The following is a 27,857-nucleotide window of genomic DNA, read 5'->3' as shown; positions in this document are numbered from 1 at the left end:
ATATGGGACTCACAGTCTAAGGAAGAGGGAGAATAGGTATTGAATCCCCATTTACAGATGAGGAAACTGAGGCCCACAGAAGCAGCATGGCTCAGTGGAAAGAGCATGGGCTTTGGAGTCAGAGGTCATGGGTTCAAATCCCGGCTCCACCAATTGTCAGCTGGGTGACTCTGGGCAAGTCACTTAACTTCTCTGTGCCTCAGTTACCTCATCTGGAAAATGGGGATTAAGACTGTGAGCCCCACGTGGGACAACCTGATCACCTTGTAACCTCCCCCGCACTTAGAACAGTGCTTTGCACATAGTAAGTGCTTAATAAATGCCATCATTATTATTATTATTAACTGACTTGCCTGAGGTTGCACAGCAGGCAACTGATAGACCCAGGATTAGAATCCAGGATTTCTGACTACCAAGGCCCATGCTCTTTTCAATGGTATGCATGCTGCTACTAACAGTTTAAATACGAATCCACAATGTCACTAATGAAAGGGAATGTCTTTGGCCCCATAGAGCTGGACAAAAAGTTCATTAATGGTAAAAGAAATCCTGTGGTGGGATTGTTGCCTCTTGGAAGATCAGAAGATCCTGTGATCAAGCAAAATGCTGGGAGACTCAGTAGAAGCTGGGTTTTAGTGAGCTGGCTCCTGAGCGGAGTGTTTCTCAGCTCTCAGCTCAGCAGATTTCCCTCATGATTTAAGGTGTTTTATTTTGAAAATAGTGTCCTCTTTGGTGGAGGCTACGTCAGCAATGGTGCCTGTGGAATACCTCAGGACCAAACTGGGGAAAGTTAAGGCAGCGTGACTCAATGGAAAGAGCAGGGGCTTCAGGCAAAAACTCCTCACCCTCGGCTTCAAGGCTCTCCATCACCTCGCCCCCTCCTACCTAACCTCCCTTCTCTCCTTCTACAGCCCAGCCCGCACCCTCCACTCCTCTGCCGCTAATCTCCTCACCGCGCCTCATTCTTGCCTGTCCCACCGTCGACCCCCGGCCCACGTCATCCCCCTGGCCTGGAATGCCCTCCCTCTGCACATCCGCCAAGCTAGCTCTCTTCCTCCCTTCAAGGCCCTACTGAGAGCTCACTTCCTCCAGGAGGCCTTCTCAGACTGAGCCCCCTCCTTCCTCTCCCCCTCCCCCCCCCTCCCCATCCTCCTAGTTATTATTAGTAGTATTAGGCAACTTAAGGACCTTGGTCCATTCTAGGCAGCTGTCTTCTAGGGCACAACCAGCTCACGTCATACCTGGGTCAGCGGCCCACTCCTGGCCAGTGGCATTTGTCTCCAAGATTTCATTTTGTCTAGCAGAGGGTGGGTGCCAGCAGCCATCTGATTGAGAAAGTCCTTCAGCCTCAGGAAGAGATCCAACATCTTTTCAATGGGCTCTTGATCTTCCCTAGGGAAAAATACCTGGAAGAAATAAAAAAGAAAAATAAAGAAGTACTCTGAAAAGTCTATACAGCCTATCTTTCTGCCTCCCATCTCCATACAGATATGCAACTGGGATAGGGTAGGTAGTATGTGAGAAAAATGTCTACCTAACTGAACAAATTCAGTGGCTTCAATCCAGAAGGCAGCATCAATCTTGAAAATAACGAACATTTAAAAAGTCCAGTTTCCCTTTCCCTTCTATGCATTTCAAAATCTAAGCCATTTCAGTACTGTATCTTGCCCTAATAAAATTAAATGTATAAATAAAAGACCAAGAAGTAGCATGGTGTCATGGAAAGAGCATGGACCTGGGAATCAGAAGGTCATGGGTTCTAATCCCGGATTGGCCAATTATCTGCTGTGTGACTTGGGCAAGTCACTTAACTTGTCTGTACCTCAGTTTCCTCATCTATAAAGTGGGGATTGAATCTGTGAGCCCAACGTGAGACAGGGACTGTGTCCAGCCCAATTTGCTTGTATCCACCCCAGCACTTAGTACAGTGCCTCACACAAAGCAAGTGCTTAGGAAGTACCATAATTATTATTATTATTACTTTGACCTCTCTAGAGGAGATGTTGCTGTTCCAATATGCTGACTATTAATTCCTCTCCATTTCTGCTAAACCAACTCCTTATATTGTACTCTCCCAACCACTTAATACAGTACATGGTCAGTGCTCAATAAATACCACTGATTGAAATCAAAATCAAAATCCTTCATTTCACTTAAGCTCCAACAGAAGATACAAATTTTGGAGGGATATGGGTGTATTGGCCCAAGATGAGATGAGGTTTGGCTTAGTCTGTCTTCTATACATGGTGTAGTATTTTTAAAGCATGAAGTGGTGGTTTTCTACTTGTCAAAGACACAAGCTTATGTGTCTAGCCCTGAGGCATTCCCAAAGTCTCTTGGTGATGACCCCAGTTTTTTATATCCTGTCCAAGACAGGTAAGCCACAAGACAAATGACTCTGGCAACTCAAGTGACGTCTCTCTGCTGAAGCAATTATAGGAACTGAGGCTCTGTCTTAATAAAACTAATGTGAGGATATGCCTAAAGCAAGCATTTTTTTATGGTATTGTTAAGCGCTTACTATGTGCCAGGCACCATTCTAAGCACTGGGGTAGATACAAGCTAATCAGGTCGGACACAGTCCAGGTTCCACATAGGGCTCACACTCTGAATCTCCATTTTACAGATGAAGTCACTGAGGCATAGAGAGGTTAAATGACTTACCCAAGCTCACGCAGCAGACAAGTGGCAGAGCTGGGTTTAGAACTCAGATCCTTCTGTCTCCCGGGCCTGTGCTCTATCCACTAGGCCACTCTGCTTCTTGACCATCTAATGTGTGTGGACTACCCAGGCTAGGCATTTAAGAATAGCCATAAATTCAAGAGCTAATATGCTAATGGAAAGGCATGTTAGCAAAAAGTAAAGAATAATTAAATTAACATGTGAGTAGATCAAAATGATGAACACAAGTGTAAAAGTGAACACTAAGGCGATGTACACATAAGTTTATGAAGGCCCGAAGTAGCTGTGCAAAGGCATGGCTATTACGGTAGGAAGTAAGCGCTCAGTACAGTGCTCTGCATTTGGTCAGCACTCAATTAGTAGTATTAATTGATTAATCAGGGAAGACTTCCCGGAGAAGGTACCATTTTTAATTGGGCAGGATGTAGTGTGGCGAAGCTGTAGGAAAAGGATGTTAAGGATGGGGGAAGTACCTAGTTTACTGATGAAACCTTTGGTTTTCAATGTAGGCTGTGGTAGAGCTGGAATAGAACCCAGGCCTCCTGTCTTCTAGTCCCAGGCTAATTTTCCCACTGGTTCAGAGCAGCATGGCTTAGTGGAAAGAGCATGGGCTTGGGAGTTAGAGATCGAGGGCTCTAATCCTGGCTCTGCCACTAATCAGCTGTGTGACTTTGGGCAAGTCACTTAACTTCTCTGTGCCTCTGTTACCTCATCTGTGAAGTGGGGATTAAGACTGTGAGCCCCACTTGGGACAACCTGATTACCTTGGATCTACCCCAGTGCTTAGAACAGTTTTTGGCACAAGGTAAGTGCTTAACAGATACCATTATTATTATTATTATTGTTGTTATTATTATTATTATTATCTCCAAACAGCGTAGCTTGGTAAAAAGATCATGAGCCTGAGAGTCAAAGGACCAGTGTTCTAACCCCATCTCTGCCACTTGTCAGCTCTGTGACATTGGGCAAGTCACTTAACTTCTCAGTGCCTCAGTTTCGTCATCTGTAAAATGGGGATTCAATACATGTTCTCCCTCCTACTTTGATGTGGGACAGAGGATGTGTCCAACCCGATTATTTTATATCTACCCCTGTATTTAGTACAGTCCTTGGCACACAGTCTGGACTGTAAGCTCATTATGGGCAGGGAATGTGCCTACCAACTCTGTTATATTTTGCTTTCCCAAGTGCTTACTACGTGCAGAGCACTCAATAAATACCATTAATTCTTTTTTTTAATCTGGTATTTCTTAAGCACTTACTCTGTGCCAGGCACCATACTAAGCACTAGGGTAGACATGGGATAATCAAGTTGGACACAGTCCATGTCCCACATAGGGCTCACAGCCTTAATCCCCATTTTACAGATGAGGTAACTGAGGCACAGGGAAGCTAAGTGACTTGCCCATGGTCACACAACAGACGTGTGATGGGGCCGGGTTAAAACCCAGGTCCTCTGACTGCCAGGCCCCTGCTTCTTATAATTGATTGATTGATAATCAGCAGTTAACAAATACCACAATCATTATTACTCAGCTCACTACACACAAACACATATTGTCACAAGCTCTCATTCACACATACACACACACAACTCCACACCAATCTCACTTTCTGGGGAGATGCTGAAGTCCCTGAGCTCAAAGCATTTTGTCTGGTTACCAAAGGAACCCAGAGACTGTAACTATAGCAGCCAGGACAATGCCCATTGAATCAATTAAATAAAGCCCAAACATCACAATAACTAGAAGCAGCTTGGCTTAGTGGATAGAACACAGGCCTGGGAGTCAGAAGGTCATGGGTTCTAATCCTGACTCCGCCACGTTTCTACTGTGTGACCTTGGGCTAGACTCTTCACTTCTCTGCGCCTCAGTTACATCATCTGTAAAATGGGGATTAAGACTGTGAGCCCCACATGGGACAACCTGATTACCTTATAACTACCCCAGTGCTTAGAACAGTGCTTGGCACATAGTAAGTGCTTAACTAATGCCATTATTATTATTATTATTATTATTATTATTATTATTATTATGACCACTAAGTGAAGTGGACACTAAGAGAAACACAACTGCTGACCTCTCAGATTTGTAGTGCTTTTCTCAGAGATCTGTCCTTCCCTCCCCACCACAACCTTAATTCATAAAATCCCAGTATACCCAAGTTCTTAAATGCTCTTACTAAACACTCACTCAATGCGGACTCCCTCTTTCAATCCCAGAAGGATTGGGCCAAGCCTGCATTTATCCTGAAAAACTGGAGCTGGGATTCACATAGCATCTCAGTTCAAAAGCATCCTTTGATGTTTTTGCAGGTAAGCAGAAACAGACAAACAGAAGGAATAATCTGTTTTAGGAATATTCTCTCATTAGTTTCACTTAGACTGAGCCTCAGATCTTCCAATTATTGCTGCAGAGCAGATGTCACACAAGATGCCAGAGTTATTTCCTGTCTCTGGCAGGTAAAGAAAGTCTGGGATCATCACCTAGAGTCTGAGGGATAGTGTCAAGGCTAGGTGCATGAATTTGTGTATTTGAGAAAATAGAAAACTTCTCTTTACTGCTTTAAGGATTCTTCACCTGGTTAGAGAGCAATGATATGCCAGCCCTTGCCTCTCACCTGCCTCCATCCAGAAACATGCATTCTGTGTCTGCACATAAAAATGAGATGTTCTTACTCTCCCTCCCTTCTCCTTCTCTGGTCCTGTGGGGCTTCAACCTCAATACGGATGATTTTTCTCTGACCCCTCAGGCAATTTCTTTCTCTCACTTTTCAACTCTGTTCACCCCTTGCTCTACTTCAGCTCAGCCACACATCACCCGGGAGCTCACTAGACTTAATCATTTGGAGTCACTGTCCCATTTCTAATCCCATAAATTCTGACATCACATCTGACCCCAGCCTTTTAACCTGGGTCTTCACCCACGTTCACTCACTCACAAACTCAGTCTTCACTCCCTTCCAGTATCTCCATCTTCTGAATCCACTCTACCTATCTCAGGCTAACACAAGCCTCCTACGCTCTTTTAAAAAAAATGGTATCTGTTAAGGTCTTTCTATGTGCCAGGCACCATACTAAGTGTTGATGTATATACAAGCTAATCAAGTTGGACACTGTCCATGTCCCATGTGGGGTTCACAGTCTCAATTCCCATTTTACCAATGAGGGAACAGAAGCACAGAGAAGTGAAATGACTTGCCCCAGGTCACACTGTAGACAAGTGGAGGAGCCGGGATTAGAACCAAGGTCTTTCTGACTCACAGGCCTTTGCTCTATCCACTAGGCTTCAGTGCTTCTCACTCCACCCCACTTTTAAACTTCCAAAGCACCCCCACCTTGGATACCTGTCCTCAACTCAGCTTTCTCCACCGGTCTCAACCCCCTTACTCACTGTCCCTTTGTCATTCATTATCATTAGAGAAGCAGCGTGGCTCAATGGAAAGAGCACGGGCTTGGGAGTCAGAGGTCATGGGTTCAAATCTCGGCTCCACCAATTGTCAGCTGTGTGACTTTGGGCACTTCTCTGGGCCTCAGTTACCTCATCTGTAAAATGAGGATTAAGACTGTGAGCCCCACGTGAGACAACCTGATCACCTTGTGTCCTCCCCAGTGCTTAGAACAGTGCTTGGCACATAGTAAGCACTTAATAAATGCCATCATCATCATCATCATTCAATGTCCCACCAATATCCAGGCCTGGTTCACTCCCACACCCTGGTTCCTCTGACCCTGTGCCCACGCAGCTGAATGCGGCTGGTGGAAATCCAGGCACCAACCCGAATTCTGCCATTACAGATTCACAGTCCCTTACTAGAACTCAGCTCTTTCTTCTAGTCCTCTCTCATTGCTTCCATATTCACAACCCTCACCAATTTATCCAAACCTTTAGCTCCTTCCTGAAGCCCTCTGTTCTCCCACCACCTCCCTCCCTAAGCCCTGTTGACCTAGCCAACTACTTTGTTGGTTAAATTGAAGAAATCAGGCTTGACCGCTTCGAGGTTCCCCATCCCCTCTCATGATGCCACCTGCCTCTTCTCATCCTTCTGCTTCCCTGACATTTCTCAATAGGAGTTCTCCCTCATGCTCTCTAAATCTTCTGTGCCCCTGACTTTTCCTCCTAAAAGTGCTTGTTCACGTTCTCTTCCTCTCACTCATTGCTAACACCTTACTATCTGCAGACTCATCCCCTCCTTCCTTGAAGACTGCTCAAATCTCCCCCGTACTAAAAAAAGTCCTCTCTCAATCCCCCAGCTCCTCCAGCTGTCACCCCATCTCCATGCTCCCATTCCTAACCAAACTATTGGAGTGGTTTGTATATACACCTGCTATCTCCAATACCTTTCTGCCAATCCTCCTTTTGGCCCACTTCAATGAGTTTTCCAACCCCTTCGCTCCACTGAATCTGCACTCTCTAAGCCGTTATAGCCAGGACCACTGAGCTCTAGTTTGGCTCCAATCCTCCTTGATCTCTCAGCCACTTTAGGCACTGTGGACTACTCTCTTTACCTTGAAGAACTGCAGGCTTTTGTTTTGCCATCCAGGTATTTACCTGGTTCCCCTCCTACCTTCTGAGCTCGCTTCCTCAGCCTCACTCACTGGTTCCTCTTCTGCCTCCTAGCCCCTAATGAAGTGTCTTGCAAGGCTCTGTTTTGGATCCTCTCACTCTCCTTGCTCTACACTGACTCTCTTAGGGGGTTCATCTGCATAGATTGCTTGTGCTACTACTGCTCTGTGCAGATCTTCCTGATTTATCTCTCTTGCTCCTTCCTCTCATTTAAACTACAATCCTGCATTTCCTCTTGCCTCTTCCAGAGCATCTCCAATTGCCCATACCACAATTTAACATCTGCTCACCTTTCCTCCTAAAATCCCTCCTCCTCCTCCCTACTTTCCCATCTCTGTTGATGACACCACCACCCTCCCAGTCCCAGAAGCCTGTGAGCTTGGTGTCATCCTTGGCTCCTTGCTATCTTTCACCACTCATATTCAGAGTACTTCTAAATCCTGCTGATTTTTCCTACACAACATCTCCCACATCTGCCTATTCTCTCCACTCAGACTGCTACCATCTAACTCAAGTCAGAGACAATTTTATGTGTCTTCTGGCTGATCTTCCTGTTTCCAGCCTCTTTCCACTCCAAACTGTACTGTTCTCTGCAGAAAGGATCATCATCTTGAAGTTTCACATCAAACATCTCCCTTCTTCTCAAATCCTTCTAGTGTCTCCCCATTTCCCTCTGGATTAAATAAAAGCTCCCCACAACTGACTTCAAGGCTCACGACTAATACTTTCCATCTTACATATTAGCCTCCTTTACCTAATGCTCTCCCTCTCATTGTCTTCATCCCTCTCAAGCCAAACTCACACCTGTACCTCGCTCTCAGCTCTCCCACCTCCATCTTCTTGCCCCAGCAGTTCCTCTAGCCTGTAACTCCCTCCCCATCCCAAATGGACAGACCACAGCTCTCCCCACTCTGAAGCCCTTCTAAAATCCCACCTTCTGCAATACGCCTCCTCTGATAAACCACCCCAGATCCATCACATCAACTCCTCAGCCACCTCTAGAACTTACATACTTATTTATTCATCAATCAATCCATCCATCAGTGATATTTACTGAGTGCTTACTGTGTTCAAAGCACTGTACTAAGCACTTGGGAGAGTACAACAGAATTGGTAGCACATTCCCTGACTGACCACAATGATCTTACAATCTAGAGGAGGAGACAGACATTAATAAATACGATTAATTTATAATGTATAATGTTATTTATGCCCTCCCTCGGTATTATGTAAATATTTATGATTGATTATTTGATCAATTTATTCTGACTACCCCACTTGTAAATATTTTCATGTCTACCTTTCCTGTAAGAGAGTAAGCTCCTTATGTGCAGGAAACAGTTCTCATGCTTTGATTATACTTTCCTAAGTGCTTAGTACAGTGCATTGCACCCAGTGGGTGCTCAATAAACATCTTTATTATGACTACTATTAAAGAACAAATCCAATCATTTCCCAGGAGACAATCATTTCTGCTGTTGTTGTAAAATGCGATTATATCATCGAACAGTATTGTTAATGTCAATGAAGGGAACAGAATGAATGAATTAAAACAGGATGTGTACCTTGTAGGTAAAGTTGTAAATGTCCAAATGATGTAAAAGTGTAACTCCGATAAGATAAAACTTGCGAGATCTCTCTGGGACAGACAGGTTACAGAATTCCTTGACCGCAGCTTCTAACTTAGGATCAGTGATGTTAGAATCACAAGATTGAAGGAAGAAGACATGAGAAACCACCTGTGAATTTGAGATAGAAAGAAAGTGCATATCACAAGGTTGCTCTGGTCTGTCTACTGTATTCTAAAATACAGGGAATACTCTGCAATATCATGTCATAGTCAAGACAATTGATCTCCTAAAAACAACCCTCTGTCTGTTCCTTAGACCTTTGCTGAGTTGACAGAAATTGAAAATCAGAGAAGGGGAGGATGGGAAGTGGAAAGGTTTAAGGCAAGCATGGGAGAATGATAAAAATCAGGGACCATTCCATACAAGCCCTGCAGTGCCTTACACTAAAACCTAGGTATCTGGGAGACATTCTGTTTACAAAGAAAATTTTGTTAAAGGTCAATTCGCTCCACCCAGAGACTGCCCAGGCAGACTTCCAACTAGCTGCAGAATAGCAGGGAAGGGGCCTGAAGCAAAGTTGCTTTGCTGCATATGTTCATCCCCAGATAGACTCTCTTTTCTTAGACAAGAGATGGAGAAGCAGCGTAAAGGACGCCCAAGGGACCTGACTCAAGAATAAATGAATTAAATACACTCAGTGCTCATGCTGAATGCAGTATCAGTAGGGATAGGAAGAGTAGAAGAGAGATTCCCTATCAGGAAGACTTCTCCACATGGGAATGAACAAGGAAAATGTCTAAGCATATGCTACAGAGAAAGGTTCTTTCCTCTTGTTCTCTTTGAAAGTAATGAGGATTTTTTTGCCAGTCTTGATTTTTTTTCCCCCAATAAGAATGATTCTACTTCAGAAGCTTTCCTTTCTGGGTCTCTTTAATGCTTATCCTATGAAGAAAAATTTGTCATTTTGAAAAGGAGAGCCCTGGAGCTTTTTCACTGACCTCATCTCTGTTTTCGGGAATGGGCATTTCCAGTAGCATGTCGATGCTGGAATTGGACATCCCCGTGACTCTACGGAGATCATCTTTCAGGTGATCCACGTTTTTAAACAAATCCATTAATTGGCCTTGCAAAAAAGAATCCATTTGTATATTGGTTAAAATGTGTTTCATCTAGTAATACAATGAACTCATATAACTTTCCTCAAATTAGTTGAAGCAAACTTGACATCGATCAATCATTTGTACTTGTTGAACACTTACTATATGAAGAGTACCGTATTAAGCAGTTAGGAGAGTACAATTTACCAGAGTTGGTAGCCATGTTACCTGTCCACAGAGAGCTTACAGTCGTTGAGAGGGAGCTTACTCACATGACTGAGCATATTGGGTCGTGATGCAAAACTATTTGTCTTGAACTTTTTGTCTCAAAAGTACCTACAAGACACCTGCTTGGGAAGCAGCATGACCTAGTGAAAAGAGCATGGGCGTCGGAGTCAATGGACTAGGTTCTAATCATGGTACTGTCACTTGTCTGCTCTGTGACCTCTGGGCAACTCACTTAATTTATTTGTCTTTCAGTTTCCTCGCTGAAAAATAGGGGTTCTGTATCTCTTCTCCCTCCTGCTTCTATTGTGATCCCAATGTGGGACAGGGATTGGGTCCATCCTGATCAACTCATATCTACCCCAGGGCTTAAAACAGCGCTTGACAAATAGCAAGTGCTGAGCAAATGCCATTAAAAAATTCCTTTTCTGATAATCCCTGGATAACAGATAGTTCTGCACCCTGAATTCCTCTGCAATGATTTCAGGTGATTAAAAGCAGGGACTCAGATTTGTGGTTCAGGGAAACATTATTCTTCACTGACTGCAGAAGTCATTGATTTAAAAACAAAACACAATTGATTTCTCGGCTGGGGTTGTATGAATATGTTTTTTCACTCTTAAACGAGGATAAAAAGTAGCCCTATAGATGAATTATGCCAAAGATGGATACATTTGCACTCCTATATATACAAAACACTTGAAACTGTTGGTACCCAGGGACGCAGCTTTGATTACTTCTACAACTTGGGCACAATTGCCTTCTTCCTACTTGCGTAATAAAATAATAACAATTTGGTGGCAGTTTTAGGAGATCCTAATTTCTATTCCTTTATACCAGTGTATATTATTATTGTAACCTCCCCAGTGCTTAGAACAGTGCTTTGCACATAGTAAGCCAAATGCCATCATTATTATTATTATTATTATTATTGTAACTTCCCCAGCGCTTAGAACAGTGCTTTGCACATAGTAAGCGCTTAACAAATGCCATCATCATCATCATCATCATCATCATCAGTGTGACTTCATTTATTTTTATCCTTGGGGATCAGTAAATCTTGTGGTTGTAGAGTGACTAAAATCCTTCCTGCCTTTCTTCTGACCATGAAGGCCTTATCCTGAGGAGAATTGCATTACATTAAGATGTGTAATATTCCTGGGCAGAACTCTGTCAGAGGAGAGGATGATGAATAAACATTTCTTTTGGCTTTTCTTCATCAAATCGCTCCCAAAATCCAACAGCTGGTAAAATTTCACTTTAGGAGTGGTTACAGGGGAGGAAGGGAAGCATACAGTTTTTATTCTGATCCATCAGAAGAGCAAAGTGGAGGGGATTAAGAAGCTCTTTAAAAGGTTCAGGTATTCTAGTTGTCCTTCCTGTTTCCAGCTGACTCAGGGGCCTTCTGTGCATTCAATCGTATTTATTGAGCACTTACTGTGTGCAGAGCACTGTACTAAGCGCTCGAGAAGTACAAGTTGGAAACATATAGAGATGGTCCCTACCCAACAGTGGGCTCACAGTCTAGGCTTCTGTGGCTTCAGAAGCCTGGAAACGTGGCCCGTGATGTTGTTCTTGACTTTAATTTATGACTAGAGCAGAGAGCTATGCTCATTCCCACCTAAAGCCAAGTTCAGACAGCTACAGGTCATTTCCGAGAGGTGGGAACATCCCTACTCCCAATTCCCACCTTAAATTATGGTGGTCGGGGGCTACAGGCAGCCCACAGAAGGCCCTAACTCTGCATGATGTTCTAGGTCCTTTAGGTTTTTTTAAAAAAATAGTATTTGTTAAGCACTTACTATGTGTCAAACACTGTTCTAAGTGCTGGAGTAGATAAAAGCGCTTAGTACAGTGATCTGCACACAGTAAGCGCTCAATAAATATGATTGAATGAATGAATGAATGAATGAATACAGGTTAATAAGGTCGAACACAATCCCTGTCCCACATGGGGCTTACAGCGTAAGTAGGTGGGGGAACAGGTATTTAATCTCCATTTTACAGTTGAGGAAACTAAGGTACAGAGAAGTTAAGTGACTTGCCCAAGGTCATACAACAGGTGACTGGCAGAGCTGGGATTAGAACTCAGGTCCTTCTAACTCCCAGGCCCATGCTCTTCCCAGAAGGCCAGACTGCTTCTCAGACTTAAAGAATGATTGTGATATTTGTTCAACGCTTACTACAGTAATAACTGTGATATTTGTTGAACGCTTACTACAGGGCATGCACTGTACTCAGCTCTGTGGTAGATATGGGTTAATCAGACGGGATCAGCCCCTGTCTCACAGGAGGAGCATTCATTCATTCAATCATATTTACTGAGCGCTTACTGTGTGCAGAGCATTGTACTAAGCGCTTGAGAAATACATACAGAGATGGTCCCTACCCAACAACAGGCTCGCAGTCTAGAAGGGGGAGACAGACAACAAAACAAAACAAGTAGCATTCCACATTAAACAGCCTCAGGCTCTACTTTTTGGGAAAGTCATTCAAGGAAGTCTAATTGGACACTTGAAAGACTGGAGTCAGAACCTGGCACATGTATAACTGTAACTGCAGTGTATCAGTGCATGGGATTCATTAACCTCCTATTCAAAGATGAATGGGAAACCACCTGGCTTAGAAGCTGAAGCGGTGTTATTGATATGAAGCATGGACCTCAGAGTGGGCATTAGCTCAGTGATATTTTCCAAGTAATTCATTTGCAGTGCTTGTTCGAGGAACCTGAAATAAAAGCAAAAGAGAATGAGAAATCCACTAAGGTACTTGCAAATCTGGGTGAATGATTCAGCTGTAGCAGAAAAGATGGAGGGGAAACTTACCAATCTACATTCAAATCAATTTTACTTGGATCCCCAGTTAGCAGATCCTGGAGTCTTTGAGATACGATGTTGTCATGGTTCAGTACGGCGGCAGTGATTTCGGTGCCGAGTTCTGCTGCTTTGAGAAATTGTACGTGAAACTGACTCTCCTCACACAGTTCCCCAAAGCTGAGAGTAGGGATCTGGCATGTTTTCTGCACTGTGCTGAAAGTCTCCAAGTCACAAAGAAGTTGGGTAAGGTTCCGGAGTTGTGACAGCTTTCAAAATAGAAACAGATTGGGGGGAAGGAAGGGTTAGTTGTGAAAAATATAGGCTATCACTGCTTAAACGCAGGGAGCCGACACCGATTCGCTTTCGAATTCATGCTCTGCAGGCAGGTTCGGGTGGTCGGTCAATGATTACAGGGAGCTTGATGGCTTTACATTAGTCCAATCTAGTGTGTTACTCTTGACAGTCACTTCCTACTTCATTGAGGTTGGCAAATCCATCTTGGCTTGCATAGCTGGTTCTGTGGCTCAAAGTTAACAGGATTGGACACAGTACAATGTGCCCGAGGTCGCATTGCTGGGAAAGCCAGTTTGGGGAGGGTGGGAACTTACTTCCTTTCAGAAATCAGGTGCTCTGAGGGCACAGCCTGAATGTGGTAACTCTAGCCATCTAAAAATTGGGCTTGCAAATCAACCCTGAAAAAAATCACCAGGTGATAATGAGACAGATTTCAGTGCCAAACAGCCAGGTCATTTTTTGGTGGTCATAAATTCCAAATCGTGGAAGCAAGGGTTTCTAAGTTGTAGCAGTCATAAGAACTACTCAAAAGCCTCTAATATTCACTGTATGAGTGGGGAATTGCAAGTTTCTTCATAGTTTGTTCGTACCGAATATATACACACTTATACATACATGTGGGCATTGCATTACAGTACTTTCGGTTGAAAGGACACTTCATTAAATGTTCTTATATATGACTGTCTACCCGGTCTTAGGGCCAGCACGGCAGAGTTGAGGATCATTCTCTTCTGGGGCAGGCACTGCCATTCAATGGGAGGCAGTATTGCCTAGTGGATAGAGCACAAGCTTGGGAGTCAGAAGGACCTGGGTTCTAATCCCAGCTCCACCGCATGTCTGCTGTGTGTGTGACCTTGGGCAAGACACTTTACTTCTCTGTGCCTCAGTTACCTCATCTGCAAAATGGGGAATAAGACTGTGGGCCTCGATGTGGGACATGGACTGTGTCCAACCTGATTAGCTTGTATCTCCTCCAGAGCTTAGTACAGTGCCTGGCATATAGTGAGCATTTAACAAATACCAAAGGAAAAAAACAAAGTGCTGGGTGGCTGCCACCAGTACGCTGACATCTCTGGGCAGTGATGAATTCAGGAGAGAAGAAGGGAGAAAGCCGTAGCTTTCCACAGGACTTCTTGGTTTCTGATTCCTAGGGATTTTCCCGGGTACTCCCTGATGCAGGGAATGAGGGAGGAAAAGGAGGAATTGGAGTCGGTGAAGGACAGTGCAGGAAACTAGATCATCAATCAGTCAATCAATCATATTTATTAAGCATTTACTGTGTGCAGAGCACTGTACTAAGTGCTTGGGAGAGTACAAGATAACAGAGATGATAAGCACATTTCCTGTCCACCACACACTTACAGGCTAGGGGTGGGGTCAGGTTCTCAGGAAACAGCCTAGATACCAGTGAGACCATTCATGGCCTAGCGGATAGAGCATGGGCTTTGATGTGTGACCTTGGGCAAGTCACTTAACTTCTCTGTGCCTCAGTTATCTCATCTGTAAAATGGGGATTAAGACTGGAGAATGTGAATTAAGTCCATGTGGGAAATGGACTGTATCCAACCTGATTAAGTTGTTTCTACCCCAGGACTTAGTACAGTTCCTGGCACATAGTAAGTGCTTAACAAATGCCAAACAAAACTATGTTATATCGTACTCTCTCTAGTGCTTATTACAGTGCTCTGCAAACAATATGTGCTCCATAAATACAATTGATTGATTAAAGATTCTTCCCTAGGTGAAAAACAAGATCTAGACCTACTCTAAGACAGGTAATCTGGTGGTTTCCTCCTGTCAGATATTCAGGTATCAATCAATGGTATTTACTGAGTGCTTACTGTGTGCAGAGCACCATATTAAGCTCTTTGCAGAATACAATACCACAGAGTGGTAGGCACTTTAGCTGCCCACATGGAGCATCCAATCTAGAAGAACGAATGAAAGAGAGAATGAGTCTTACTCAGAGCTTCACACCCTCAGAGGACTATAGTTTGAGATATAAAATGAAGATTGCACCAAAGGGCATGGCTTGGAAGTGCATTAACTAGGAAAGCACAGTGGGTGACAATTTTTGCTCTGATTTTCTATTCTACTGTCAGGTTAATCAATAAATTAAACCAGGGAAAGCTTTGTAGATCATGCAAGTTGTGGTATAAATCTCCAAATATAATACCACTTAAACAAAAAACCCAGCTATTAATGCATTTGGCCTTTTGGTGAATGCTTAATTTGAACATATTAAAATAATGAGTTGTTGCCTAAGAAAGGCAATTTTAAAGCAAAACTCCACCCTTCACTTCCCTGCCTTACTGACAGATGAATAAATACTTCAATCCCACTTACATAATTGAATCAAGAAAATGCCAAATTAAATACATTTGAGCAAATTTCTTTGAAACTTGGGAGACCTTTGACTGTGTTATTGCCTTACAATGTGTGTGTGTGTGTGTGTGTGTGTGTGTGTGTGTTGTGTGTGCCTCTGTAAGAAATGCTAAAGGGGAACTATCCAAGCCACATGACTGTTTGTGATAACTTGGCTACGTTTTTACTTCTACCGTCGTATTAATGGTATTCATTAAATGCTTATTATGTGCTCTGTAGTAAGCACTGGGGTGGATACAAGGAAATTGGATTGGACACAGTCCTTGTCCCTCGCAGTCTTAATCCCCATTTTACACTTGTTAGAGATGAAGTAACTGAGGCCCAGAGAAGTGAGGTGACTTTCTTAAGGACACACAGTAGACAAGCAGTGGAACTGGGATTAAAACCCAGGTCTTTCTGACACCCAGGCCAGTGCTGTATCCACTAGGGCCATGCTGCTTCTCTTTTTATAGTGCCACGCTGGCAGAGGCAGCCATGTCTTAAGTCTTTGGAGTCTGAATTGCCACTTGTGTTGTGTTTTCTGATATTGGAACCCTGCATGGTACTTCACACCCTGCACCAGGGGGTGGCCCCAGGCTGCAGCAATCCAAATTGATTTTTATTTTTCACAATTTAAATATCTTTTGACAAGGACCAGAGGCATCAGAGATTTTCTCCCTTTTGGATGGATTTTCGGTTTCTGTGGTTTCACCAGGCTGCACATTAAGTTCTTGAATGGCTCCGAGAAGGCCTATCCCCTCCACTTTGAAATCCAGATGGGTGGAGAAGCAGCATGGCATAGCGAATAGGGTACTGGCTTGGGAGTCAGAAAGTCATGGGTTCTAATACCAGCTCCACCACTTGTCTGCTGTGTGACCTTGGGCAAGTCACTTCACTTCTCTTTGCCTCAATTACCTCATCTGTAAAATGGAGATTGAGACTGTGAGCCCCACATGGGACAGGAACTGTGTCCAACTAGATTTGCTTGTATCCACCCCAGCAGTCAGTACAGAGCCCACACACAGTAAGCATTTAACAAATACCGTCATTATTATTACTGTCCATGCAGGACATTGCTGAGAGCCCACTAAATGTGCGGGTCGTTTTTCCAGGGGCCCAGCTTAATAAATAGGCAATTTGGAACAGGCTAGGACAGAAAATTACATCAGAAGTTTTTCCCCAGTCAGAGAGGGCAGGACTATAATTTATATTAGTGTCTGTCTCCCTCTCTAGACTGTAAACTCATTATGGGCAGGAAATAGGTCTATTTATTGTTCTGGTGTATTCTCCAAAGTGCTTAGTACAGAGCTCTGCACACAATAAGTGCTCAAAAATACTTTTGACTGACTAAAATGGCCAAGCTGGGCCATCTCCTCTTCCCCTTCTCTTGCAGTACTCATTAACCAGAAGGGACCGTCAAACGTTCGTATTTGTGGTGATATAGTTTTCGAAGGTATATCCCTTTGACTTCTTATTAAATTGATAAACTGGATTATTACTTTACCTTTGATCTTAGAATTTCTGGGACTGAAGGAAAATAATTCTCGTAAGTCTCGTTTTGAAGGAAAGGTTTTTTTAGCCGAATTGTAGACTGTAGAGGCCTTAGATTTTCTGTAAAAAATGAAAAAGAATTATTTTAGATAGGAGATCACGTGTCTGAAATATACTTCTATCACTAGTATTTAAAGAAGTTTTCAGAGATAAAAGTAAGATGTCATGTGTTAAATAACAGAACTTGTATTTTTCCCATAAACACTGGGAAGCATTGAGGCCTAATGGAAAGAGCACAGGCCTGGGCATCAGAAGACCTGGGTTCTAATCCTGGCTCCACCACCTGTCTGCTGTGAGACCATGGGCAAGTCATTTAACTTCTCTGTGCCTCAGTTTCCTAACCTGTAGAATGGGGATTGAGACCATGAGCCCCATAATAATAATAATAATAATGATAATAATAATAATGAAAGCATTTATTAAGCACTTACCATGTGCAAAGTAGTTTTCTAAGTGCTGGGAAAGTTACAAGGTGATCAGGTTGTCCCACGGAGGGCTCACAGTCTTAATCCCCATTTTACAGATGAGGTAACTAAGGCAAAGAGAAGTTAAGTGACTCGCCCAAAGTCACACAGCTGACAATTGATGGAGCTGGGATTTGAACCCATGACCTCTGACTCCAAAGCCCATGCTCTTTCCACTGAGCCACGCTGCCCCATGTGGGACACAGACTGTGTCCATCCTGATTAGCCTTCTCCAGTGCTTAGTACAGTGCTTGGCACCTAGTAAACGCTTAACAAATGCCATTAAAAAGAGTCACACAGAAAACACGAAGCTGTTATTTTTAAACAACTGGATTCACAAGAGGACTGCCTTTAGGAATAACCATTTCTACTAAAGGTCTTGCAGTTTTTTGGCTTCAAGGGCCAAAATATGTCTCTCTATCTGTGACTTTTTTAGGTGTTGTTGTTTGGTGTGAGTTTGGGAAACAGGTGCATAATCATTTTGAAACAAATGGGAACTTTCCATCTTGATTCATTCACTTCAGGTATACAAAGCTCACAGATTAAAAAATCTATTCGGCACTGGCCTTGAGACTGAATTTTTTTTAATTTTTACATAGGAAGATAAAATATAAGGAAAAATTACCATTTCTTTAAAGCAGAAAAAGGAATGTGATATTTAATTAAATACAAAGTTTATACTTCTTTCAGAAGAAGGAAACTGAAAAGGAAAACAAAGGGTAAGGGGACTGAAAACAAGAATGGGTGCAATCTTTTGCTTGTTGGAGTTATTTCTCTACACATTGTCCTTTTTATTCACTGCTGACTTTTAAAATTATCTAAGTACATTCAGGTAGATACATGAACAGATTATCAACAGCACCTAGCATATATAGATGTCTAATAAATGCTATGAATAATATTTTCAAAAATAATAGAAAACCTTAGTGTCTTTGTAGATCAATATTCCAAGATATCACTTCTAGTAGTTCCATTTTCTTTTTCTATAGATTCAGACAAGAAACTTTCCATTCCAGAAAATGGTTTCAGGAGTGGAAGGACAAATGAACACTTTTTTTCTAGCATTAAGGCAAGTATTACCTGGTAATTCATTGGCCAGATTATCTGTCACATTCTTCACACACACTAAGTAAGGCAGGTACGGGCTTTCATCAGACATATTAATGAGGGTATTTTCAAAGTTTTCCAATATGAGAAGTCTGGGAATTGAAAACATTTACTGAATAAATAAAACATAGGTAGGCAACTAAGGAACATGAAACATCAATGATAATTTTTTCCATCTTCTCCTTATTGGGTCCCATGAATAAACTCTGCCACTAGCTTCATTGTGGGTTGGGGAGTAAGAGGTTTTAAGCTTGCACGATATTTGCATTTGTCAGCCATTCTGAACTGAACATTTGATTTTATTTAAAGATTTAGCTAATTAGTATTGCGAGTACCCTGTCGGAGTCTGTCAAGTAAACTTACCTTTTACCTAGTGGAACTTTCACATTAGCATTCAGGAAGACTGCCTCTATTCACTGTGGCATAGCGATTTGAAACACTTGATAAAAAAATTCTTGCTCAAAATTCCAGCGTGAGGCTGTGACCTTTTTGATTGGCTCACAGAATTGAAATACTTGGTTTCTCCAAGATCATTTTTCAGAAAGATGAAAGGGACTTCTCTGCTCCAGGCATGCAACAGAATTAGGATTTCATGATCCACTGAACCGGATCCTTCACCCCCAAGGAGGTAGAGGGGGAGAAGGAGGAGAGAATGCTAGGAAATAACAAGCAAGACTCCCCACACTCCCTGAGAAGTGGCATCAGCAGGTGGAGGCCTGCATTCTGGGTTAATTAGGACAATCGACCCCCTCCAACCTTACGTCTCTCCCTCTCCACAGTCTTTCCTGTCAGAATGTTGGGGCCACTGTGTATCCTGAGGTCAGACTAGGAAATAATCATCTGTAGCTGTGAAATGTACAAAAAGTAATGACTAGATGCTAGGGGATCAACAGCTGCTCTGCCTTTCATCTTTCCTCTCACGTTCTTCCCAGGTTCGATCTTCATAGCCTTGGAACATTTTCCATTGATGCTGAGGGAATTGGGATAGAAGAAGGTGGGAATGGAGTTGATGTAGAATGTTGTTCCCAGAAATCACGACTCACCCAAATTTGGAAGTACCTTTCCTGAGGGGATTAAAGGGGGCCCTGGAAGGGGTTGAAAGATGAAAACATTTGAGATCCACCACTTCGGGGACTCTGCGTGTACATTATTGGCTCAATCATTGGATTATAGGTTGGAATGAGAATTTGAGAAATCATCTGTATAGCCCTTTGTTCTCTGGTAGAATCAATGAAAGGGAATCTCAGCAAAATTCTCCACAAATAAAGATTTACTATGACTCCCTCAAGAACCTGAATAATTTATTTCTACAGAATGAAGTCCAAAAATGCAAGAGGAGGAAAGATTACCAAAATGAGAAAGCATCACAGAACCTGTACAATAAAATATTCACCAGGAGTCATGCATAAAAGATTCAGGGTCTCCTCCCAGCTTTCTCCTTACAGATCTTCTCTCTTCAAACTAGCTTCCACTCTTCTTCCTTTCAGTGCCTCTGTCCAGCCTAATCCTCTTGGAATTCCCTCCTCCCTCAAATCTGCCATCTACAGCTCTCTCTAAAGCCCTCATGAAAATTCACCCCATGTTTATTTTTCACTTATTTATTTCTCTATTTATCTTTCCACACTTCTTCCTAGAATTGTAGCTTTGCTCTTATTCCCATTCCTGTTATTTGTAAATAATTTCTGTCTATATGTCTTCCCCCATTAGAATGTACATTCTTTGAGGGCAAGGACTGTGTCTGTTATTTTATATCATCCTCTCCCAAATACTTAGTACAGTATTCTGCAAACGGTAAGTGCTTAGAAAACATGATGAATTAATCAACTGATTTAAGCTTAAGTTCTGATTGGTAATTAATTGCATTCTGATGGGATCAGGAGAACCTTTCATCTGAAGTGAATTACACAGATCACTAAGTGGAGTCTACTCTTGACAAATATATGCACAAGAATAAGAACCAAATCAGACCTTTATATGTTAAATGCAGTATAACGCAAAATATCTCTTTATGTCTTAAGTACAATAATCCAATGCTGTCTAGTTTTCTAAGGTTTATTCTCTATTGCACTGATCTCCTTTTGGAATTTGCTTCTCCATATTTGTGTGTTTACCACTGATCATTCACAGAACATTTTGCTTATATCAATGGTCTTTTGAGGATGACTGCCCCTTTGCTTCTTCCTGCTGGCATTTTCTTTATTTCTCAGACCAATTTGACCTGAACACACACCTGGATAATGAAATTTGCACCAATATAATGGAATCTACCTTGTCTGGTTAAATCACCAAAACTCAATCAGTCAATCAATCTTATGTTTTGAGTGCTTACTGTGTATAGAGTACTGTACTAAGGGCTTGAAAGAATACAATATGACAGAGTTGGTAGGCACATTTCCTGTCCACAAGGAGCTTACAGTTTAGAGAGGGATGCAGACATTAATATAAATTACATATATGTACATAAGTGCTCTCTACATAGCAAGCGCTCAGTAAATTCTACTGATTGATAAGTACTTTAAATGTGTTGTGAGGGCAAATAAATAGCATAATGAGCTTCTTGTCTAAAAGTTAAAATCAAGTTTTAAGAATCGATGCCAATGAGAGTTCAAGGAATTCAATTTATCCACCTACACTGTCAAAGCTAGTCTAGCAGATGTTTGTCTACCAACATCTAGCCCAGAAATATGAGCCTATAAAATGAGTCTTTGGTACTGACTGACCTAAACAAAAATAAGACCTATGTTGAGGAATATTAATTATGAACCACTTTAGGGTGGGTTAGTGGTTGAAAATTTCTCTTCCTGCAAAATTTACATTTCCCCTGGAGCCCAGCACACCAATAATATTATTACCTTTGAGAATAGGTAACACCAAATGAACAATTGGTACAGATAGAAAAAAAATTAAAAAACTTACTGAGCAGCCAGACTGCTTGGAGAGAGCTTCTGGTCACCCTCAGCCCACAGATGTGTTGCATTGACAGCTCCAGCTGAAATGAAATGATATGGACCACACCTTTGAAATTATTTCTTCTATAGAAACAGAAGTCACTAATTGAATATAACCAATACACAAAGGGATTATGAAATTTTTCTGTGGGTTTCCTAAGGAGAAATGTTTTCCTCTGGTTTTCTAAAATCTCACACCAGTGATTAATTTTTTTTAATGACACTTGTTGAGCCCTTACTATGTGCCAGCACTATACTAAGTGTTAGGGTGGATACAAGATAATCAATCCATCAATCGATCAATGGCATTTCTTGAGCACTTACTGTATGCAGAGCACTGTACTAAGTGCTTGGGAGAGCATAACATAGAATTGGTAGAAAAGTTCCCTTGCCAATGAGGAGCTTATAGTCTTCAGGGGGAGACACTAATATAAGAAAAATTAAGTATGGATATGTAGATAAGTGCTGTGGCATTGAGGGTGGAATGAATAAAAGGTACAAATGCAAGTGCAGGTTGGACACAGTCTCTGTACCACATGGGGCTCACAGTCTAAGTAGGAGGGAGTAAGATTTAATCTTCATTTTACAGATGAAGAAAATGAGGCACAGAGAATTTAGGTGACTTGCCCAAGGTCACACAGAATCAATCAATCAATCAATCAGTGGCATTTATTGAGCATTTACTATGTGCAGAGCTCTGAACTAAGTACTTGGGAGGGTACAATATAACAGATTTGGCAGACACTATCCCTACCCACATCGAGCTTACAGTCTAGAAGAGAAGACAGACATTAATACAAATTAAAAAATTATAATATATAATTTAAAGAAGAGCTGTGGGGTTGAGGATAGGGTAAACAGCAAATGTCACCAAGACCAGAACCAAGTGCATAGATGACGCAGAAGGGAGAGGAAGGTGGGGAAAAGAGGCCTTAATCACGGAAGGCCTCTTGGAGGAGATGTGACCTGAATGATGTTTTGAAGGTTGGGAGATTGGTGGTCAGGCATATATGGAGGAGAAAGAAGTTTCAGACTAGGGGGAAGATGTGGAAAAGGGCAGTGAGATAGACAACATCAGAAGACAGTGAGTAAACTGGCATTAGAGGAGTAAAGAGTGTGCGCTGGGCCACAGTAGGAGATCAGTGAGGTAAGGTAGAAGGGAGTGAGCTGATTGAGTGATTCAAAGCTGATGGCAAGGAGTTTCTGTTTGATGGGGAGGTAGATGGGCAGTCATTGGAGATTCTTGAGGAGTGAGGAGGCATGGACTGAACTTTTTTTGGAAAAATGATCAGTGAGGCAAAGTGAATTATGGACTGGAGATGTGGAGAGACAGGAGGCAGGGAGGTCAATGAGGAGTTAGACACAGTAGTCCAGAGAGGATAGGATAAGTGCTTGGATCAACATGGTAATAATAATAATGATGATGAAGGTATTTGTTAAGTGCTATGTGCCGAGCACTGTTCTAAGTTCTGGGATAGATACAAGGTTATCAGATTGTTCCACATGGTGCTCACCGTCTTAATCCCCATTTTACAGATGGGGTAACTTAGGCCCAGAGAAGTTAAGTGACTTGCCCAAAGTCACACAGCTGACAAGTGGCAGAGCTGGGATTAGAACCCAGGACCTCTGACTCCCAAACCCAAGCTCTTTCCACTAAGCCACGCTGCTTCCCCTACCATGCTACCATAGTAGCAGCATGGTAGATAAAAGGGAATTTTATCTTGGACCTTGTTCCATGGGGCATTGTCTCATGACCATCCTAGTGGAAATGATTTGGTTTGGAATAGAAATGGAAGACCTGATCCAGCTGCTATAACAAGGAAATAAAGGGACTGCTAGGGAATATGTATGTTTATCATTATATTTTACTCTCCCAAGTGCTTAGTATAGTGCTCTGCATACAATAGGTGTTTAATAACTATGATTGTATGAATGAATGAAAGCCTTGGCTCCCTGTGGCTAAGGGAGCATCAGAAAGTGAACTGAAAGAAACAAACCTAATTCTCCATTTTTTACAGTGTTTGTTAAGCACTTATTGTGTCCCAGGCACTGTACATAGCTCTGGGTTAGGTAAAAGCTAATCAGGTTGGACACAGTCCCTGACTCATATGGGTCTCACAGTCTTAATCCCCATTTTGCAGACGCACAGAGAAGTTGAGTGTCTTGCTCAAGATCATACAGCATTCAATTCGCAGATAAGAACCCAAGACTTCTGACTCCGAGGCCCATGATCTATCCACTAGGCCGTGCTACTTCTCCTACAACATGTGTTTTGACTACATGTTTCTGATATAGCATGATGCAAGAATTAGGGAATGTTCTTCCTACACAATGACTCAGTTCTGGTATAACAAGTTGGCCCAAGTCGATTTGGTGCACAAGTATTTGGGTTTGGTCAAGATGGGTTGGTGCTGTATTTCTCAACTTCTGCCTCAGACTTTATTAACCATCCACTACCAATTGTTACTTCATGTTCCTTTGTGTTTTTGCAACTCTGAAGTACTTAACCCAGTTGAATCACAAAGAGTAGCAGGGGTATAAAACATTCTGCTAATGGTGGAATACAGGAATTTATAATGAAAACTATCAATCATGGTGGAATGCTCCTTCTGGGCAATGTGGAAACAGTGTGGACTAGTGGAAAGAGAATAGGCCTGGGAGTCAAAACACCTGGGGTATAACCCCAGCTTTGTCACTTCCCTGTTGTGTGACCTTGGGCAAGTCACTCAACTTCTCTGTGCTTCAGTTTCCTCAACTGTAAAATAGGGATTCGTTGCCTGTTATCCTTCCCACTTAAACTGTGAACCCCATGTGGGACTGTGTCCGACCTGATTAGCTTATATCTAATCCAGTGTTTAGAAAAGTGATTGATAGATAGTGAGCACTTGAGAAAAAGAAGAAAAAGCATCATGTCTGCCAACCCTATTGCATTTACTCGCCCATGTTCTTAGAACAATGTTCTGCACACAGTAATTGCTCAATAAATACAATTGATTGATTGTTTTAGTATCTTTAAATCACCCACACCCTAATCAACAATTCCCATCAAATCAATGGTTACTACAGTAATTGCCCAATTTTCCCACAACTGGATATTCTTTAAGAACACATATATTCCCTAATCCCCTAACAGGGTTCTAGCCAAAACTCTTTGAAAACAGGCATTTTGACAGAACAGAGTGTAAAGATCAAATAATCCTAAATAATGTGCCTCCAGTAGGAGAAATATGGAATGTTTTTCCCTGTGGGAATAATTCCCATTATTTTGAAATAGTCCTTACACTAATAAAAATAATCTAATACTGGGTAAAACTCTTCTTATCCAGAGATTGTAAACTCCATATGAGCAGGGAACACTTCTAGTGACTCTGTTGTATTGGACTTTCCCAGGGGCTTAGTAAATGTGTTTGTCTTTCATTGATGTTTGCTCCTTTTTGGTTTGGAATATTATATGTTGATATCACTTGAATCATTGGTATTTATTGAGCACTTACCATGTGATTCAAGTGATATCTAGCTTTAAATAAAAAAGTACCACATATAATATCCCAAACTAAAAAGGAGCAAACATCAATGAAAGACAAACATAATCCTTGTTCTTAGACTCCCCTATACACAGAAACCCAAATTGCTTGATACTGCTATTAAAAATGGAGAAAGAAATGAAAGCTTGGGGTCAATAACCAACTACAGCATATTCTGTCAAGCTTGTGGTATTGAACTCTCCCAAGTGCTTAGTGTGGTGGTTTGCACCGGGTAATTGCTCAATGAATGCCATTGTTCAATAGTTTGACAATAACAATTCCGGCATTTGCTAAATGGCTTCTATTTGCCAAGGACTGGGCTAGATATGATACGATCAGATGCAGTCCTTGTCCACACAGATAAGATACAGATAAGGAAAATGAGTCAAAGTTAAGTGACCTGCCCAAGGTCATACAGCAGGCAAGTGATAGAGCTGGAATTAGAAGCCCAGTGTCCTGGGTCCCCATCCTGTGTTCTTTCCACTAGGCCATGCTACTTCTCCTAAACTACGCTTATTTCCTCAACAATCTTCTCTTGCTGAGTTGACCATCCACTGACTTCCTCTAAAACTTGGCAGGATCATTATCACATGTAAAGTCCTGATGAATGACTGGTGGGGGATATTGTTCTTTAGGAGGGAATTTTTTTTCAGTTGCCTATTTAAAACTCCAGAGCAGCTTCCCACTCTTTAAAAACAGTTAGTAAGCTTCAGAGATTTTGCCCTTTGTGAAATTTCATAACTTTATCACCTTGCACTTTAATTACAAGGTGTGAGTCTGAATATAAAAGAGAGAAGAATAGTTGGGACCGATTTGAAAAGGTGCCTAACACATTCAAATGCAAATATAAAAGAAAACTAAAGAGAGACAAGGGGTATTGCCAAGCTGTGTAGTCATTGGATGTAAGTTTGGAGCTCTGACTTTCCATAACTTCTGGCCTTTTGCTGATAGTTTCACCTCCATTTTGCTAAACCAATTGGTCAGGTCACCTTATCTTGCCATTTATCAAATCATATAGAGGACAGATGGCCAAATTAGAATAACAAAATCCTGCTCTTGAATAGTACAATGGATTTTTCACTGGGTATTTCATCCAACTTTTTTTTTCTACTATTACTGGTAGGTTATTGGTTGCATTCAGAGATCAGCAAGAATAGCAAGGCTATCAGATTAGTGACCATTAGCTGCTGTGCCCTGTTCACTTTCACTGCAGTTCTAAAATAGGTCTTGATGCATTTTGAAATGGAAAATGCAAACACCCCTTTGCTTCTGTTTTGAAAGTATTACTATGAGAATAAAACTTCAACATGTCAGCAACAGTCAAGGGCTCAGGAGGGTTCAGGAGCTAAGGGAAAAAGGTGCATTATTCAATGCATCTTCTTCCAATCAATCCATTAATCAATGGTATTTATTGAACATTTACTATGTGCAGAGCACTGCACTAAGTGCTTGGGAGAGTACTATACAACAAAGTTCCAGACATGCTTCCTGCCCACAGGAGAGGGAGACAGACATTAAAATAAATGTTTACATAAATGCTGTGACACTCTTAAAAATATTGGCGGTACTTTGCATGAAAGAGTAGAGTTAAATCATGGATTTTCCTCTTTCCACCCTCTCTCCATTAGCAGTGAGCCCAGAGCCTTGCCATTCTATAAAGCACCCCCAAAATACATGTCCTTCTGGTCGAAAAGCCCCACTGGAAGAAACTCACCTAGGAGAGATAACAAACAATATTATCTTTACATTTTCAGGGAGAACTAGAAACATGCGAAGGAAATACTCAGTTCTGATAAGAACAGGCATTATAATTGGTTTAGGTCCATACATTTTGTATTTCTCTTGGGCATTTTGCAATTCATTTAGTAGGGCAAGATTGAAATGCAATACCTTGTTCTGAAGAGTCCAGAGTGTAAAGCAGATGTTTAACAGAGTTCTGGATGCTCTTGAATCCTTTGTTATTCATGACATGTGGATAAACCTTCTGCATCACCAACAGAGCACTAACAAGTTGAAAAATAATTAAACCAGATTACGTTTCCAGGATTACACAAAGAAACAAAAGGTTATTCAGATGGAAAATGACTAGAGTGTAGAAAATTTATTCTTGTACCAGGCAAGATGCTGCTTTGTAATTTAATTACTTGTTTGTCTGTTCATGCGCAAATTCCCAAGTAAGCATCTTGAAGCCAAAGAGAGAATGGACAGAAATCCACAACACCACAACTCTAATTTGTTCACAGAAAAACTAGGTAAATATAATTTGTAATAGCTTGTCCTCCTGCTGCTAAATCACCAATAAGGAGGAAAGGAAAGGAAAGGTCCGATTTAGAATGTTAGTCTTTTCCTGACAGAGGCTTAAAATAAGAATCACACGGAAACTCTAAAATATTTAAAGTCCCATTCAAGGTCCTGGAATACAGACAATAAAACGAAACATCTAAACCAACACCACTGTGCACAGCAAGTGTGTCTGTTGAGTATTATATCATACTCTCCCAAGTGCTTAGTACAGTGCTCTGTACACAGTAAGCTCTCAATAAATACGATTGATAGACATTTTCAAATGGTGAATTTTTGATAATTTTTTATCATTTTGTGAAAGGACAGGTCATTTCCTCAGTTGCTTACAAGCACTAAATTAGCCAG

The 27,857-nt window shown here is 41.7% G+C and overlaps 1 protein-coding gene across 1 annotated transcript in view; it reads right to left on the bottom strand.

The window, feature by feature from the left end:
• Positions 1-27,857, bottom strand: part of ABCA12 (ATP binding cassette subfamily A member 12) — a 222,070-nt gene that overhangs the window by 98,563 nt on the left and 95,650 nt on the right. The window contains exons 10-18 of the mRNA XM_038748802.1: positions 27,099-27,211; positions 21,653-21,725; positions 18,710-18,828; positions 17,119-17,225; positions 12,966-13,222; positions 12,758-12,867; positions 9,817-9,941; positions 8,813-8,986; positions 1,242-1,406 (exon numbers count right to left, since the gene is read on the bottom strand). Of these exons, the coding sequence (XP_038604730.1) occupies positions 1,242-1,406; positions 8,813-8,986; positions 9,817-9,941; positions 12,758-12,867; positions 12,966-13,222; positions 17,119-17,225; positions 18,710-18,828; positions 21,653-21,725; positions 27,099-27,211 (1,243 nt within the window). The remainder of the gene's footprint in view (positions 1-1,241; positions 1,407-8,812; positions 8,987-9,816; positions 9,942-12,757; positions 12,868-12,965; positions 13,223-17,118; positions 17,226-18,709; positions 18,829-21,652; positions 21,726-27,098; positions 27,212-27,857) is intronic.

This window comes from Tachyglossus aculeatus, chromosome 7 (genome assembly GCF_015852505.1).
Source record: "Tachyglossus aculeatus isolate mTacAcu1 chromosome 7, mTacAcu1.pri, whole genome shotgun sequence".
NCBI classification, from domain to species: Eukaryota; Metazoa; Chordata; class Mammalia; order Monotremata; family Tachyglossidae; genus Tachyglossus; species Tachyglossus aculeatus.
Note: the sequence above shows the minus strand (reverse complement) of the source record. Positions and strands in the feature narration are given on the sequence as shown.